The sequence below is a fragment of the Microtus ochrogaster genome, unplaced genomic scaffold, assembly GCF_000317375.1.
Source record: "Microtus ochrogaster isolate Prairie Vole_2 unplaced genomic scaffold, MicOch1.0 UNK35, whole genome shotgun sequence".
In the NCBI taxonomy this organism is placed as follows: domain Eukaryota; kingdom Metazoa; phylum Chordata; class Mammalia; order Rodentia; family Cricetidae; genus Microtus; species Microtus ochrogaster.
The window spans coordinates 158,243-176,812 of NW_004949133.1; the positions used below are offsets into that span (position 1 = coordinate 158,243).

General features: G+C 40.9%; 1 protein-coding gene across 1 annotated transcript in view; it reads right to left on the minus strand.

Annotated features, from left to right (window-relative positions):
* Wdr64 (WD repeat domain 64) overlaps nucleotides 1–18,570 on the minus strand; it is a 98,784-nt gene that overhangs the window by 50,907 nt on the left and 29,307 nt on the right. Inside the window, exons 7-9 of the mRNA XM_005368524.3 lie at nucleotides 18,071–18,285; nucleotides 15,636–15,770; nucleotides 6,460–6,539 (exon numbers count right to left, since the gene is read on the minus strand). Of these exons, the coding sequence (XP_005368581.1) occupies nucleotides 6,460–6,539; nucleotides 15,636–15,770; nucleotides 18,071–18,285 (430 nt within the window). The remainder of the gene's footprint in view (nucleotides 1–6,459; nucleotides 6,540–15,635; nucleotides 15,771–18,070; nucleotides 18,286–18,570) is intronic.

Consider the following 18,570-nt stretch of genomic DNA (forward strand, 5'->3'; position numbering starts at 1 on the left):
AAGAGGAAGAAGAAGAAGAAGAAGAAGAAGAAGAAGAAGAAGAAGAAGAAGAAGAAGAAGAAGAAGAAGAAGAAGAAGAAGAAGAAGAAGAAAGTAGTCATATGCTTTTGAACTCTGGATTCCTCGACACTGCTTCTCCTAATCTCCATTCCTCGTCCCTGATGAAGTTACCAGTTCTTTTCCCATGTTCTCTAGGCATCAGCCTTCTGCAGCACTAACCCTATAATTATAGTTGATTGTCTGTTATTTACACAATAAACCTTGGATTAGTCATTTGTGGTGATGCTTGACAAATAACAAGTACATGATTATTGCTTGCTAAGTTACTACTGTGTTTCAATTTCAAATCTAGTATGCTTACTAGATTTCACTCCATATGTTTACTAGGTATATTATTAGCTCTATAACTGAGTATCTTGCTCTACTCGTGCAATTAACTCATAGTATAATTTTCTTGTGAGAATAAATGAGCTCATACATATCTAACTGAACAGATCCTTATTGTTCACTGGACGTTACCACCACTAGTATGATTATTCTAAGCCCCTGCTTTGCATAATATATTCTACAAAACGTTTAGGGAGATTGGGAGAAGCTTCTACACACAGATGAAGTATGGTCCCTGATTTGAAGTGTTTATAATCTAATACAGCCATAAGGCAAGCATGAAATATTTAGAGTGAAAGGATTTATAGGCAAGTTCAAATATGAATAATCAAATCACTCTGTTCAATATGATGTGTTATTTATACCATTTATATTATAAATTATAGTTCTAAGAAGTTGATTCACCGTTGTGTTTTATATTTAACTCATTCTCTCTCTTTCCCTTTTTCTGGGGCAGGGTTTAAACAAAGCTACTCATCAAAGACACGCTTTTCTTTCTTTCAGCAGACTCATCTCTGCTGTGCGTCACTCAGTCCCAGGGCCACTTTTGATTAAATAAGCTGGCTCAGATCACAGAGGGAAGGGTCGGGGAGCATCCTGATGCTCAGGATCACAGTGGCCCAGAAGAGAGAAAACAAGACTGAGGGCAAGGATAGTTGATTCAACCTCAGCTCCACCGGCTGACTAGATGCTCAGCTTGTGGCTAATGGCTTTCTTTGTTTCCTCATGTGTAAAATAATGAACTTCAAGATTCAGTTCAGCTCTATTTTATGGTTGTGAGCTCTGAGAAGGCAAGGTTACTTTAGTGAGAGAAGAGAGCAAGCTTACATCTTTATAGCAAGGAGGAAACCTTCAGGGGTTCAGTCCCATGTTTCAAAGCAATAATTCCAATAATTCATTTTTGGAATTTCTCCCTCTTTACCTTTCGTCAGCAGGAGCCAAGAGGTGTGATATTACTAGACATGCTCAGAAATCTGTCCCTCTGGCCCACAAGTACTGATAACATTGGCTGTGGCATCCCTGAAGTGGGTGATACTACTGCCAGGTGAGTTGGGGCTCTCCATGGAAGAAAGTCTGGGGATTGTGTATTGCACGAAGAAGAAGAGTACATCAAAGAACCGTTGCCTGAGTCACCAGCAGCACAGGCTGTACAAGGAGCAAGGCTCTTGGCTGAGTCACCAGTCAATAAGAGTATTGCCGCGGGGCCATGTTTTCAGTGACTGACTTGTCGGTAGTTCCTGAGAATTTGCACTTTTTACCAGTAGAGTCTATTAACTACAACAGTTCCAGCAATTATGCATGGTGAAAAGTATTAGTTGCTCACTGATCATACTGCAACACATTCGATTGTTTTCAGGACAGCCTTTGCCTGTGTGCTCTGTGGAGAAAACAGTCTTCCTTGTCTACCTCCAGAGCAGGTTCTACTGCTTCTGTAGACACCATAGAGTCCTTGTACAGTGTGTGACGCCACCAGAATGGGCAGACAGGCCACAGGATACCGAGCTCTTGAGATGTACAATGCCTCATAGTCTTGCGCTAGCCTCACCAGCTTCATCTGTTGACTCACATATGCGTTGTAGCGGAGCTGTCTAGAATTGTCTCTCCCCAGTTATTAAACTTTGAATTCTCGAGGGTCAGGATGACAGCCTGATGGATCGGTCCCTAGCTTCTCATCCTTAACAGTTGCAGAATGGTATTTGCTAAATATAACGTGGAAAAAAATGTATACAGCACTCAGAGACCTGGACTTTGATGCTTGGATCATTCCAAATGAGGTGCTTAATTCTTGAAATAATAAATGATGATAATATTGGGTTAAGGAAATTGTGGTACTTCCCACTTTCTCTTCTATAAGATACCATCTCACACCTGTCAGAATGGCTAAAATGAAAAACACCAATGATAGCCTTTGCTGGAGAGGGTGTGGAGAAAGGGGTACACTCATCCATTGCTGGTGGGAATGCAAACTCGTGCAACCACTTTGGAAAGCAGTGTGGCGGTTCCTCAGGAAATTCGGGATCAACCTACCCCTTGACCCAGCAATACTGCTCTTGGGAATATACCCAAGAGAGGCCCTATCATACAACAAAAGTATATGCTCAACTATGTTCATAGCAGCATTGTTTGTAATAGCCAGAACCTGGAAACAACCTAGATGCCCTTCAATGGAAGAATGGATGAAGAAAGTATGGAATATATACATATTAGAGTATTACTCAGCAATAAAAAACAAGGAATTCTTGAAGTTTGCGTACAAATGGATGGAAATAGAAAACACTATCCTGAGTGAGGTAAGCCAGACCCAAAAAGAGGAACATGGGATGTACTCACTCATATTTGGTTTCTAGCCATAAATAAAGGACAGTGAGCTTATAATTCACGATCCTAGAGAAGCTAAATAAGAAGGTGAATCCAAAGACAAACATATAGGCATCCCCCTGAATATTAACCTTCATCAGGCGATGAAAGGAGACAGAGACAGAGACCCACATTGGAGCACCGGACAGAAATCTCAAGGTCCAAATCAGGAGCAGAAGGAGGGGGAGCACGAGCAAGGAACTCAGGACCGCAAGGGGTACACCCACACACTGAGACAATGGGGATGATCTTTCAGGAATTCACCAAGACCAGCTAGCCTGGGTCTGAAAAAGCATGGGATAAAACCGGACTTACATAGCAGACAATGAGGACTACTGAGAACTCAAGAACAATGGCAATGGGTTTTTGATCCTACTGCACATACTGGCTTTGGGGGAGCCTAGGCAGTTTGGATGCTCAACTTACTAAACCTGGATGGAGGTGGGCGGTCCTTGGACTTCCCACAGGTCAGGGAACCCTGATTGCTCTTCAAGCAGATGAGGGAGAGGGACTTGATCGGGGGAGGGGGAGGGAAATGGGAGGCGGTGGCCGGGAGGAGGCAGAAATCCTTAATAAATAAATAAATTAAAAAAAATATAGTCCGGGCACTTAAAAAAAAAAAAGAAAATTGTGGTAGTCAGCAAATGATGCTCAGAAAATTTAAGGGTTTTGTTTTGTTGTTATCATTGTTGTTGTTGGTTTTTGGAGGTTGCAAGTCATAAGTTCTTTTTTTTGTTATTGTTTGTTTGCTTGCTTTGGCTTTTTAAGACAGGGTTTCTCTGTGTAGCCCTGGCTTTCATGGAATTCACTCTGTAGACCAGGCTCGCCTCTGCCTCCGGAGTGCTGGGATTAAAGGCATTCACCACCACAGTCCATAAAAGTACCCAGTCATGGTGGGTATTTGTTTGTTTGACATGTTGTTTGTTTGTTTCCTGAAGAACTCCTGTTGTGACCAAGCTCATCAAGTGTCCTGGTACACTCAACTCAGGCAGCTGTGCTGAGCAGAACAGTCAGCAGCGGCACACACAGTTTAGAGGCTCGGCTCATGGCTGGGTCACTAACCAACAAGGGTATTGTCCCCACGAGAGGATATTTGCAGTTATGGAGAATTTCCATTTTCTAGTCTCCACAACTGTAGGAATTCATTAAGTCATGCATGCTGGAAAGCACTAGCTAGCTGCTAGTCAGTCACGCTGCTCTACTTTTGCTAACCTCCATGGCAACTCTTATAAAGGAAAGCATTTAATTGGGGTTGGCTTACAGTTCAGAGGTTTAGTCCATTATCAGCATGGCAGAAAGCATGGCAGTATGCAGGCAGACATGGTGCTGGAGAAGGAAATGAGAGTTCTACATCCAGATTCACAGGCAGCAGGAGAGTGACACTGGGTCTGGCTTGAGCATCTGAAACCTGAAAACCTGCCCCCAGTGGCCACTTCCTGCAACAAGGCTGTACCTACTCCAATAAGGCCACACCTCCTAATTTGCATTCAAACCACCGCAAAGTGTATAGATGTTTACACTCAGTGGTAGAAGTGCCTCAAGACTTTCATCTCAACAAAGTCACTACCAAAGTGATTTTACTTATGTAGTGGAATGGATTGGGCTAACATTTATTTTTAAATATATTTTACTTTATTGGACTTCCTGCAGGGCAGGGAATCTGGACTGCTCTTCATTCTCGAGAGGGAGGGGGAATGGAGTGGGGGGGGAGGAGAGGGGGAGGGGCGATGTGTGGGAGGAGAGGGAGGGAAATGGGAAACGGGGAGGAGGCGGAAATTTTTTTTTCAACAACTAAAAAAAATAAACAAGAAAAAGTTTTTGAGTGGGCACATGTATCATAGGACACACGTGGAGGTCAGAGGACCACCTGTGCAAGCCTGTTCTCTTCTGCCATCATTTGGGTCTGGGATTGAACTCCGGTGGTCAGGTTTGGCACAGAGTTCCCTTATCCACCGAATCATCTCACTGGCTCCCAGAACTAGCATTTATCAAGAACCTATTAGTTCTAGGTATGCATTCATTGTCTTAATCAATTCTAAACGTTACCATATAAAATGCACACCTTTTCTTATTGGTATTATTAGTAACAAGTAGCTATTAAGTGCTGTACCATGGGATACTCTGCTAAGTGCCTTATTTGAATTACTTTTGAGACAGGGTCTATTTTAGCATAGGATATCCTAAAACCCCTGCTTATCCAGTCTATGACCCCTAAATGCTTGGATTATTGGTGTGTATTACCACTCCTAACCCTTGAACTAATATAAATATTATAATTAATCCTATAAGCAAGTAGTATCACTACTCCACTCAAAGGTGAGATTGAAACTTGGGGAAAGTAACACAGCCTGCTGGTGGATTTACACACAGCCTGATTCCACAGCTTGGACTCAAAGATATCACAGTAGAGCCAAGGAGCCTGCATCCCTAACGACAGTGATATCCTCCAACTTTCCATATTGTCATCCTTCCTTTGCTCTTGGCAAAGGGCTGTTCCCATCTTCTACCTTACTATCCACTGAAAGTTTGCATTCTCCAAGGTTCTGATCTTGGCCTTTGCTGTCATTGCTGGCTATGGGTTTCTGATCTTTCTGATCAGAGGTACCTTTTGGGGATTTGAACAATTTTAAGCTATCTCTCCCAGACAATATATAGGTGTCATTCTGCCTACAGAATCCGCAGGACTCCTTTCAAATTGGGGAACTCATAGTTTCACACAGACAAAAAAAAATGCATTCCAGAAGGGTTAAAACTGTAAAGGCAAACTATGAAGCAACATTAAAGCAGAGGAAAGTTAGTTTAATATATTCTTTGGTTAAGGAAGACCTTTTTAAAATTTGGGATTATACTATAATTATATCACTTATATCTTTATTTTCCTTCCCGAGACCTTTTCACATACCTTCTTTTGCTCTCTTTCAAATTCATATTATCTTTATATATATATGCAGATAACAACAATTAACAAAAATATATATATATTCCTAAATATAACCTTCTCAGTCTAAGTAATGTTACTCATATGTATTTGGGGGGCTGACCATTTGCTATTGGGGAACCAGTTGCTATGTTCTTCTCTAGAGAAGACAATTTCTCCCACTCCTGGCATTCCCTAGTTGCCCTGTAGTTCTTTGGGCAGGATGGAGGCCTTGTGGGCTTTCTCCTCTCCACCCCGGCATGTCACTATTGTCCTTCAGTTCATGGTTAGGCAGTCACATTGGTGAGACTTTACGGGTTAGCTTCTGATATTACACATCTCACAGCACACGTCCTGGTCCTCTGGCTCTTACAGTCTTTCTCCCCCCGCTTCCTCAGTGTCCCCTGAGCTTAGGTGTAGGCATGTTTTATATCTGCTGGGACTGGACTCCACGACTCTGCCTTTTGACTTGGTAGGTTTCTGAAATGGTCTCCACCTTTTGCAAAGAGAATTTCCTTGATAAGGGTGAGGACTCATCTTATCTGTGGGTATGAAGACAAATGTATAGGATGCAGTTTAGAAATGTTGTTTTAGAAAAATGGTGGTTGTAGGTTCTCCTCCAAGATCTGTGACCGCACTAGCCCTGAAGGAAGGCTTGTTAGTGTGCTGTCATGCCCAGAAGCTGCAATATATGGAATAGACAACATTCAAATTGTTCTAGAAAGTTATTGCTGGTCGTAAAACACAGAGAGCTCTGTGAGACCCGGAATTACCCGTGATGGAAACAGTCCTCTTACCTCCAGTGACAATCACATTTGCCTTAACGCAGTAGCAGAATGTGTTTGCTCCTCTTGGCATGGCAAATTCTCTGACAGGCCTGGAAAACAAAATTAGATGGGAAATGTTAATTGCAACTTATAAATAAATTATGTTTAATGGGCTCATTCTAAATTGCTTACAAATCTATTTGTCCAGAGTAACTGATATGTAATGACAGACTACTCACCGAGCCGCACAATCTCTAGGTTCCCTGTTTTAGCTTGGGTATTTCCCAAAGGCCCATGGGATAAAGACTTAGCCCTAAGTTACAATGAATTGAGAGGTAATAGAACCTGCAAAAGACAAGGCCAAATATCTGGAGGTCGGGATGCCTAAATCCTCTTCCTTGAGCTGCTTCATGACGGCCATTAGGTGAGTGAACAGGTTCCTCCACCGTGTGCCTCCCTGCCACAGACTCCTGCCACCATGGTATGGTATAGCAAGTCCAAAAGTAACAGGACCAAACCCTCATGGACTGAAACTTCCAAAATTGCAAGCCATAATAGCCCATTTTTCTTTTATATTGATCCCAGGTACGTGTAACAGCAATGGAAAACAGACTAAATATTTTAAAATGTAAAAATCATTCTTAGTTTGCTGCTGCTATGAATGCTGCTGGCCCACTAGATTTGGCCCTTGGCCAATTTATTTTCTGATTCGTGCTTGAGATCTGGGAACATGAAGCCAGAAGCAGTACAGGACTATGACGGTATTCAATTTTAACTTTTAAAGATGTTTTTTATTTTAGTACCTTAGTTCTTAGGTTAACAGGAGAAAGGAGGAGAAGTCTATTGAGCACTCAGAGTTCCAGGAATCAAACCAAGTCCTTCACAACAGTTAATCAAAATGACTTTACGCCTGTAAATGCCTTCATTGCCATTCATGGAGGGGAAAACTAAGGCTAAGTTGTACCAACAGTCATGGGATGAGTGCCGGGACAGATACCGGAACCATCCCATTCAATAGCGAGCTTATGGAACAATACTGTCATCTGTCCTCTGTAAGACTCTGCCTCTCAAGTGAGCAACTTAGAAAAGGTAATGTTCAGCGGTTGCTCGCTCACCTGTTGAAACTGCCAGGCTGTGCAGGAGTTAGAGGCTCAGCGTATATGCTACACCAGGACAGCATGCTATGTGGCAATTAATTGCAGACTGCCATCAGCTTCCTGGAACATAGCTCAGTTCCTGAAAGCTCTGCACAAAATTTTAAGCACTATGCTAATCATTTCTGGAATTAAAATTTTTTGAGAGTTTCCTTTCCTGCCGACTCCTATTTTTAACAGCTGACCAATTATGTGTTTGTCTAGCTGCACTTTCATCTGAAGCCTCATCATAGGAAATTGCAGAAATAGGAGCATGTTGCACTCAGAATGGAGGAATCCAACTGTGCGCTTGCTGTGCTCTTGTGACGGCTCCCCCATGGAAAACATGCTCACAAGCATCACTTGAGAAACCTCTTCAGCATCTAGATTTGGGGAGAGAGAGAGAGAGAGAGAGAGAGAGAGAGAGAGAGAGAGAGAGAGAAGAGCAAGCAGCTCAGAGGTTTCTGGAGCACCTGATGGATCAAGGAGCCTTGTTTGCTGAGATTGTCTGAATATTTTTATCTCCCTGCTTCCTGACTCTAGCTGTAATCAGCAGAGATTTAACCACCACCTACAAAATTCCAAGAGAGACAGTAAATGCTAGGAAGTTCAGGATCCATCTGGAAGACAAAACTCCTGACTATTGTGAAACAAACGCTCTTTGCAGCAAACACCGCGGTGTGCTTGGAGGGTGTAACTTTGCAGCTAGTCTGTTTAAGACATTTAAAGACCAGGTCTGAGGGATGCTATCTGCTGCTGCCAAATAATCTAGTGAAAATGGTAATACATTTCTACTAAGATTAATCTTATATTTCTGAAAAGAGAAATAAGAAAAAGAGAAAAGATTGACTTCTTCCTTTCCTATTTGAATCTTCTTGATCTCCTTTTGTTGTCTTATTGCTTTTGCCAAAGCATCAAGAACTATGTTGAAGAGATATGGAGAGAGTGGACAGCTTTGTCTTGTTCCTGATTTTAGTGGAATCACTTTGAGTTTCTCTCCATTTAATTTGATGCTGGCTGTTGGCTTGCTGTATATTGCTTTTATTATATTTAGGTAATTTCCTTGTATCCCTGACCTCTCCAGGACCTTTATCAAGAAGGGTGTTGGATTTTGTCAAATGCTTTTTCAGCAACTAATTAAATGATCATATTTTTTTCTTCCAGATTATTTATATGATGGATTACATTGATAAATTTCCATATGTTGAACCAGCCCTGCATCTCTGGGATGAAACCAATTTGATCATGGTGGATGACCGCAACTGATGGAAACAGAGGCAGAGATCCATATCAGAGCACTGGACTGAGCTCCCAAAGTTCAGTTGAAGAGTGGGAGGAGTGAGAATATGAGCAAAGAGGTCAAGACCATGATGGGTACACCCACTGAAACAGTCTACCTGAGCTAATGGGAGCTCACCATTAGTGGAAGGAATGCGAGGAGAGGAGGGGATGGGAACTGGGATTGGTATATAAAATGAAAAGAGACAGTTTTTAAAAAAGCCAAAAACAAAAAAAAACCCTCTATCTAAATCTTTGTAAAAGTCAGTGCCCCAATCATAAAGATATCTGCTTAAGCAATTTTCTCCTAAGAACAGTCTCTCCTGATCACCCTGTCAAAACATTGCCTCCCATTACCCTCCACCCCAATGCTACTTCATTTCTGTCACTTAGTTAACATTGTTTGGCCGTCTGCCTTTCCCACAAGAGCATGAGCTCCAAGAGTTAGTCTTTTTAAAATATTTCTTTTATTTTTGAGATTGATATTTCTTTTTTTGTGAGGCAGGGTTTCTCTGTAGCTTTGGATCTTGTCCTGGAACTCTCTCTGTAGACTAGGCTGGCCTCGAACTCATAGAGAGTTCCTGTTTCTGCCTCCTGAGTGCTGGGATTAAAGGTGTACACTACCATCGGCTAGCCTGAGATTATAATATAATTAGATTGTTTCTTCTTTTCCTTTTTTTTTCTCTCCAAACCTTCTGTGTATAGGCCTCCTTTCTCTCTTTCAAATTCATGGTCTCTTTTTACACTAATTGTCATTACATATATCTATGTATGTGCATAAATATGTCTCAATACAACTCGTTACAGTCTGTATAACGTTATTTGTCTGCGTGTTTTGGGGGCTGACCATTTGGTATTGGATAACCAATTGGTGTGCTTGTCCCCAGGGATTACTGTGTTTCCTACTCTTAGCATCCCTTAGCTGCTTCTAGCTCTTTGTGTAGGGTCAAGGTCTCATGGGCTTTCTCCCATCAGCCTTTAGGTTAAATTAAAGAGCTGTTGGGTACTGTCCACAGTGTGTGAGCTACTATTGCACTCTTAGGGCTATAGTGCCATGCTGGCCATTGCTGTGATTCACCGGTGGTTTAGCTGGGTAAGAATGTTAACTGCCCTACTTTAGAAGTTTGCATAGCTAGTTTGAAAGCTAGTCCTCAGAGAGGAGGCGTTCAGGTAGGTAGGTTTTAGTTCAGGGACATCTGGGCCCTGTTTCTGAAGTAAAAGCATGATGTCTTCAGCAACAGGGACTTACCTTCTGCTTGTGGGGTAACCAAGGGCAACAGCAGGGAATACCCTGCAATGTTTTTTGTATACTACTACATTAGTGCTTGCAATTGGGCTTGGTCTATAATAGACATACAGTAAATGCTAAGGATTTAGAAAATAAAACCTGTCTCTCCCATTTATTTCTTTTCTCCTGTAGGTTATCAGTTCTGAAAAATTATAGGAAAAAGCTGTTCTCTCTCCTTATCTCCCTCCACTGGTTAAAATCAAATCCTTATAATTAAAAAAAATCATATCTTTCTCAGTTGATCTTCCATTTTCCACCTACTTTTTTCTAATCCATGCTCTAATTTGAGGAAGCAGATCCGTATCTGGAGAGGCTGGAGTGGAGGCTTGGGGCTCTGCTGAGAAAAGGGGCTGGGATTTGGTTGAGAAATACCGTGGGCAGTCAGGGGTGTGTGCCAAGTCCAATGATGAGATATGCTCTCATGTGCCTAACCTCATAGGCAGTGCGGAAAGGCAATTAGGGAGATGCTCGGTGAAATGTGATATAACAGAATAACAGAGTTCAGTGGGGTTGCTTGGTGGTTATAGTGAGATTGAAGCCTTCAATAACAAGGAACAGAGGTTTGAGACACTGATGCTGGAGTTTCTGAAGAGGTAAGTCTAAGCGGAGGGTGAGGACCTGCCAATGTTGTTGCAGCTAACTGTCCTGGTTAGCTTTACATGTCAACTTGCCACAACCTAGAATCAATTGAGTAATTATTATTAATCAGATTTGCCTGAGGGCATGTCTGGCGGAGATTGGTTTGAGAGTTTTGAAGGAGGACTTAAGCCCACTGCAGACAGCACCATCTCGCAGGCTGGGCTCTGAACTCTAAGAGAATACAGAAAGTTTGCCACTGCAGCAGAAACAGAACTAGAACATGAAGGTTTTTATTTCTACTTTATCATGTTATCATTGACAATAGGGAACAACCCTAAATAATACAACATCTTCCTTAAGAAGGAAGAGCTAGGTTCTTCCTATGCAATGTGTTTGTTTTGGCTGCTGTAACTTTTCTTGTTGATAAAAATCATGGCTAAATGGGTTCATCTATTCTTCTTTCATCCTAGCGCATGCTGGAAGAGATCTTCACCTCTCTGGGCTTTGCAGAAAGCTAGCACTTATCATTTCCATTTCTGAACTTTTCTGTGTATTCATAAACCATGCCATTGTCCTTAACACACATAGATGGTTATCTACCTATGTGCTGGTGTTCCTGTGTGCTGGACATAGATGGTTATCTACCTACGTGCTGGTGTGCCCGTGTGCTGGTAAATGTTTACATCTGGCACCAAAGTTGGGACAGAGCCATTGCTGCCTGGTGTCTGCAGTACTCTGCAAAAATATCTTATTCCCATCATAGCTAATTCCACACCAGCAATGATAGCCTTGCACATTAGTTGGTAAAAGATACAGAACTATATTGTATGGTATTTATACTTTCTGGAGATGAAAAAAATCAAGAAGTTAATTGTAGATTACAGTAAACTAAATGGGAGGCAATAAGTTGGGCTTGGGATTTGTCTTACCTTTGTTTTTAATATAATTGGATTGTGAATTTGCATCATTTAACTTTTAGCCATAGCAGTGTTTGACAAAGGCTTGCCAAACTTCTTAACACTCAGTTGATGAGGGCTAGTTCTACAGAATATTCCTGATTTCATGTCCAGAGATGATTTTTCACTTAGATTTAAAGCACTTAGAGCAAAGGTCATGAGTGAAACATGTTTGCTAAATACTTGTTGAATGATGGTTATGTTTTGGATTACGAACTGCCCTACAGGATCACAGTGTGCCTCTGGGTGCCACATCACTTGTTGTAATGACCCCAAAGAGGCCTGGGATTATCAGCAGTGGTAATATTGTGGCTCCAAATTTGCTCTCTTTGGAAATGAAAGCTAAATGAGAGAAAGTACGTCTTCCACAGGACCACAAGGGTCTGTTATGATTCCATGTGTGTAGAAAATGGAAGAAACCTCGAATGAGCGAAATTCTGAATAAATGTGTATCTTGACATAGGTGTGGCCTGTCAAGGATTCCAGGACCAATTGGCCCATGGGAAATGAGCAAAAACATTACTCATTGGTCCAGAATTAAAAGAAAATGGCAAAGCTTCTCTTGGGAGCCCATGTATAAGTGTTTATGGACTGATCCATGTGTACAAAGACTAGCAAAGGCAGCTTCCTCCTCCTGGCTGTTTATAACCTAAGACTGCTCATCTACAGAGACCTCCTCTACCCAAACTAGCTAGCCCCTCTTCGTGTGCTGTAAACTGAAAAATGTGCTAGGGATCCAGGTTGTGGCGGTTCTATTAGAGAACCCCACCTGGTCCCCACTTTACATGTGGCTGTGTGCTGCTCCTGTCTTCATTCCCTCATCATCCCTAGCCAGGGTTCCAGGACCCAAATCCTGTGGGTGGAAGCACATATGTTTCACAATGCACAGCCATGGTTGTTCTCCATGGCTATGGCCACGTTATGAATTTACAGCATAGGATAAAATCAAATTGGATGCACAGTTAAATCTATTTCTTAATTAGTTTGTGCTTGAGAAATGTACTTCTGCAAAATGCCAGCATGCACTCATTAGCAATTAATTGTGTTACAGAAACTAAATAAAACTCTATAATTAATCACATCATATAAATGACATTTGTGGAAATTGATTCAGTGTCAGGGAATAAAATTATTTTTAATATGCAGCGAAGCTTTTAAATTAAATCTCTCAGCATGATAATATTATAGACCAAAATAAGGATTTTTAGCTTCTAAGTAAAAAATACAAAATGTGGGTCTTTCATGAAGCCTACAATTATTTTTCTTTTTTACAGAAAATGTAAGGTCATCAGTCATCTGAGAGATATGATAGGCTCTTCTATTAAGTTTCTATCTATTTTTATTCCTCCACTAAAAATTAGCTTGGAGATTGCTTTTGTTTATGTTTTGATTTCTGATTGGCCTTTTTCACCTATTATATGTTTTTTAAATTTTATTTATTTATATTTATTAATATATACATATATTAAAATGTGTTTCGTGTAAGCAATATATATTTGATTTTTTTAATCATCAGATAACCTCTATCTCCTAGCTGTGGCATTTACTATTGACATTTGAAGTGACTGTTGATACTAGATTTGTATCTACTATGTTTATTATTTTCTACTCATTGCCCTTGTAGTTTTTCTGTTTTTGTCTTCCACTCTTTTTCTACCTTTCTGCTGGTTTGTTGTCACTGAACATCGTAAGGATTTGCACTTTTTATGCTTTCAATCTTTGTTTACTTTAATTTCTATATTTATGAATGTCTGCACATCTATGTCTGGCTGATTTCTCATCACTAAGGTACATGATTGTTGTTTTGTTTCTTTGGATATCAACAATTTCCTTCTAGTCCCGTCCTTTCTCTTCTTCTTCCTAAGGTTTCCCTGCAGTTTGTGACATACATAGTACACAAATTCACAGTAGTATAAGTAATTTATAATAACAAAACAATACTAATTTTCTCTATAATCCCTTATTGCTTTCTTTTTACTTATGTACAAGAGTATATATGTGTACAAATGATCAGGGATGTCGTTGACATTGTAACAGATGCCAATTGATTAGATCACTTAAATTAAGGAAATTAAGTCTTTTTAACCTTTTTTTCTTCATAATTTTCTTCTTATGAATACACCAGTCTCCCACACAAATCTTCCCTTGCTTTGAAAAGCTTCTCCTTGTATTCCCGGCAAGCAGGCCGACGCACAACAAATTTCCTTTCTTTTGTTTGTCTGAGGAAGTTTTAATTCTTTATTTTTATTAATTTATTTACTTTAGATAGGGTCTCATGTATCCCAGATTGACCTGAAAGAGGCTGGTGGGCAAGCATCACTTTGAGCTCCTGTCAAAAGTGCTGGTGTTCTTTATACTTCAAGAGTGATTTTAAAAATAACGTGCACAGAATCCCAAGCTTGTTCTTTGTCTTTGGGTGGTTTTGCTTTTTTCTTCTCAGTACTAAATATTTTATGTTATGCTCTTGCTTGCATGATTTCTGGGAAAGTGTGAGTGTGTTGTTCTTCCTTATAAGTTATTAGGAAATAGTTAACTCGATAGAATATTAGGTAGATATTTTTATTAGGCACCCCTAACAAAAGCCTTTTCCAACTACAAAATGAAGAAAGGAAGGAAGGAAGGGAGAAAGGGAGGAAGGGAGGAAGGAAAAAGAGAAAAAACAAAGTGTCCCACAGGCCCCCAGATGGGGGCATTTTCTTAATTGAGGTTTCCTCTTCCCACATGATTCTAACTTGTGTCAAGTTTACACGAAACTAGCGAGTATAAAACTTATTCAAAACTTATTAAACAACATATTGTTATACAGGTGTATCATAAATTATATACCTGTGAAAGTTATATGATATGTTCACCTAGTAACAGCCCCTCTCTATCTGGTTACCTGTTGGGGAGTCTGCCTAACTCCCAGTCTGTGGGACTTTTTTTTATTCTAGTTACTGATGCAGCAAGTGGTCCTGTGGGTGTATAAGAAAGCAGGTTGAGCGAGCTCTGTGGAACAAACCAGTAAACAGTATTTTCCTCCATGGCCTCTGCATCAGTATCCGCCCCCAGGTTCCTATCACGACTTCCCTGGATGATGGACTGCAAGCTCTAAGATGCAATAACACCTCCCCACTGCAACTTGGTTTTGGTCATGATGTTTTATCACAGCAATAGAAGCCTGACTAAGACAAGGTACTCCACGTTAGAAATTTCCCATGTGCCCATTTGCGATTCCTGCTCCTGCCATCAACCCCTACACAAACAGTGAAGCTACATTTTGTCTCTATAAATCTGTCCTTTGAGGTGTGTCAAATAAATGGAATTACACAATATACAGAATTTTTGCTAAGCCTCTGTCCCTTAGAATGTTTTTGAAGTTTATCTGCCATTATAAGTATCTTAAAGTTTTAAAAAAATTCAAATGCTATAACTAGTTATTAGAAAATATTTAACCAGATTGAAAATGAGTCCGATATTACTCAAACTCACAGTTCTATGAGAACACCCGTTGGTGTGCTTATGATAGATAAAATATGATTGGCTACATACAGATTATAAGCATAGTTTGCTGGCTACCTAAGACAATTCTGAAGTGTAAACTTTTACCAATAAAATAATGCTTAAAGTAGAGATACAGGTCTATCGACTTATTTCAATACATTAGACCAATAAACGATTCTTTAGAGTGCTGGGAATAGAAGCCAGGGTCTCACTAATGCTAGGCATGTGCTCCAGCTGGGCTTTGTCCCAAGTCCCCACTAAACAACAGTTGGGTTTGCCTCCTGTGAAGAGCATGTATCATATTTACATGTATAGGACGGACTTTTGCTTTACCCAAAAGTCTAATTAGCCCTGCCACCCCCCCAAGGGGACAGCTAACTTCTGATATTTCTGAAAACTACTCTGAACATTATAAGGTTGCGGTGGGCCTATCATTTTAAGACTGCTGAAGGTCCCAGAACGCTCACGTAGATACACGGTTGTACTTACAAATTGTCCTCAAGTCTCTTCAAGGATTCCAAAACCAATGAATGAACACTGTCTAAGGAGCAGGATCCGAAGCAATTGAGAGCTGGAATGTATCTGATTTTCATAACCCAGTCATTATGCAACTTCCTCTTGACACTGGGGATGAAAGGGGGGTTGTTACGTTAGACACATCTTTTCTTCTGTTTAGCATCTCACTTGGTTTGGATCAGGCTGTAACTGTGATCTCCGCTAAGTCTACAGGTGCGCTGGAGCCCTCCGCATCACACCACGTTCAGCAGTTCCACTGGTCTTCGTCTGGCATATTTAAAGTGTAAAAAAAAAAAATAACTTTACAAGGCTCTTGTTAAATCTTGAGCTATGACTTCAGAATCAAAGGTGTGACTCAATTTGATTAGATTAAGAATCGCTTAGGAAACGAACCTCTAGATGCGATGTGAAAAGAAGTTTAGTTGAGGGAGGAGGAACCACCCTGAATGTGGGTGACACCACATTCCATGGGCTGGCATTCAGGCATAAAAGCATGAACATCAGCATCCGTGACCCTGACAGCAGACGTGTGACAAGCTTATGGTCCTGCCACCATGCGTGCCTCATTATCATGGGCTGCACCCCTTCTAAACCCAGGGGCAGAATACATCCACCATGCATGCCTCATCATGACGGGCTGCACCCATTCTAAACCCAGGGGCAGAATACATCCACCATGCATGCCTCATCATGACGGGCTGTACCCATTCTAAACCCAGGGGCAGAATAAACCCTGCCTTCCCTAACTTAATCTCTCAGATATTTTGTCACAATGACAAAAAAAGGAAACGAATCAGAAAAGAACAATTTAGGAGGATCTCAGTGTAATTTTGGCCATCTTATTCTTACTTTAATGAAAAAATTCTGAGCATCCACATGGATTTAGCATAATGGGCATCATGTGGCTTCTATTTGAACAGACACATTTGAGACTCCAGAGTGTTGTGCAGCATGGAAGGGAATACTCTAGAGGAGAGGCGTTTTTTTTTTTTTCCCCCTGTCCTAGATTTTGTTTAATTGTGAACTCTTGATATTGGTGAGTTCCCTGATTTGTACAGTGTTCCATATATCAGTGTTTTCTGGCCATGTCCTTACTGACTCAAAATGAACAAATTCTGCGGATGTCAACTTCAGTATAACTTTTGTGATGGTTACAAAATTTAACTATCCTTCCTGGCTTATAATTCATCTCACCCTGCCCCATTCTCATTGCTGACATACCCATCTAATAAGTGGAGGAACTGACCATGGACAGAGGACCTTTTGGGCAAGTGGCCCACCTCTTAGTGGGGAAAAGGTTCTATTATCTGTGCCTGTCATGAATGAAATAAGGAACCCATAGTGTTCAGGGCAGCACACCACACCACACAGGGACAGATATAAAACAGATAAAACACAGCCCAGATAGAGGGGGCATGAAATGGAGCGGTCTTCCTGACTGTGTTATTAGAGTTCCAGCAACCTGGCTAATCTCAATTCAATGCAGCAACAATCGTACTGAGGAAAGGTCATGAATAGATGATTCATGAGTGTACATAAGTACTAAAATAATAATAAGTGTGTATGTCTATGTACCAGTGAATGTGGGTGCAGGTGCCAACTGAGGCCAGAAGGAGTCAGGTCCTCTGGAGCTGAAATTAGAGGCATTTGTGAGCTGCTCAGCATGGGCACCTTGGTCACGGTCCTCTGCAAGAGCAGTACCTGCTCCTAACTATTGAGCCATCTCTTCAGCCCAGGAGAATGTTTTTAATTGAATGCTGAGCTCAATGAAGGAATACTAACTCCTTGTTTCTCATATTTGCAACAAATATTTATTGCAGTATATTTCAGTTTTTAAATTTACTCTTTTGAAGTCTTGGAAACTTAATTTGGCAGACAGTCAAATCTATCAAATTATTTTTTTTAAAAAAACTGTATCTATTGCTTTTATGTATAGAAAGTTTCTTATTCAGTTGCCAGGAAGTAATCATAAACACACAAATATACATTTTGCTGTTTCTTCATAATGTCACTTTTTAGTTTATCTCAGTCTATCAGATACCTATAGATTTTAATAGCCAACAACACTTGAATTTCAGTTACTAATTATGCTTTCCTCATTTTCTTGGAAGTTTCTTGAGATGAGAAGTATGTCTTCTTTCATTTTTAAATGTACTGAAACAGTCTTGCTATGTAGCCCATGCTAACCTGGAGTTCAATATATAGTCTAGGATAGTCTCAAACTCATGATTCCTCTGCCTCTGCTTCCATACTGGGTCTATAGGTATGACCCTCCAAGCCTAGATTAGGCAGCTTTAACTCTGAAAAGTACTGTGGGTCTTGCATCTCTTTTCACTCAATGCCTATAGAACTGAAGGATGTCCACAATTGTTAGAGCAAAGGGAGGATTATTCACGTGATGTCCTTACCTCTTAAAGTTCTTGGAGTCTAGGACCTGGGTCTGTAATTTCTTCTTTGTTTTTGCCTGCTTTAATCCAAAGTCATCGCTGTTTACAGTGAACCTGTTCACAAACCCCCCGTCATCTCCCAGGAGGATGTCATCTCTGCAGAGCTGGTCAGGGAGGGGCACCACGCACACGCACAGCAGGCAGTGGTCCATGGGCTTGATGACAAAATAGTGCTCCTGGAAGCACAGGAGTGTTGTGAAGTGAGATACACTCTAACTGCTGCACACGGTTGGGGTTTTAGCTCAGGAGCAAGTAGCAGAGCACCTGTTTAGTGTGCAGGTGGTGCCGAGGTCCAACCCCAGCATCTTACAGATACACAAACAGAGACACACATACAGACACAGACACACACACAGAGACACAGATGCACAAACAGAGACACACATACACACAGAGAGACACAGACACACAACCAGAGACACACATACAGACACAGACACACAGAGACACACAGACACACA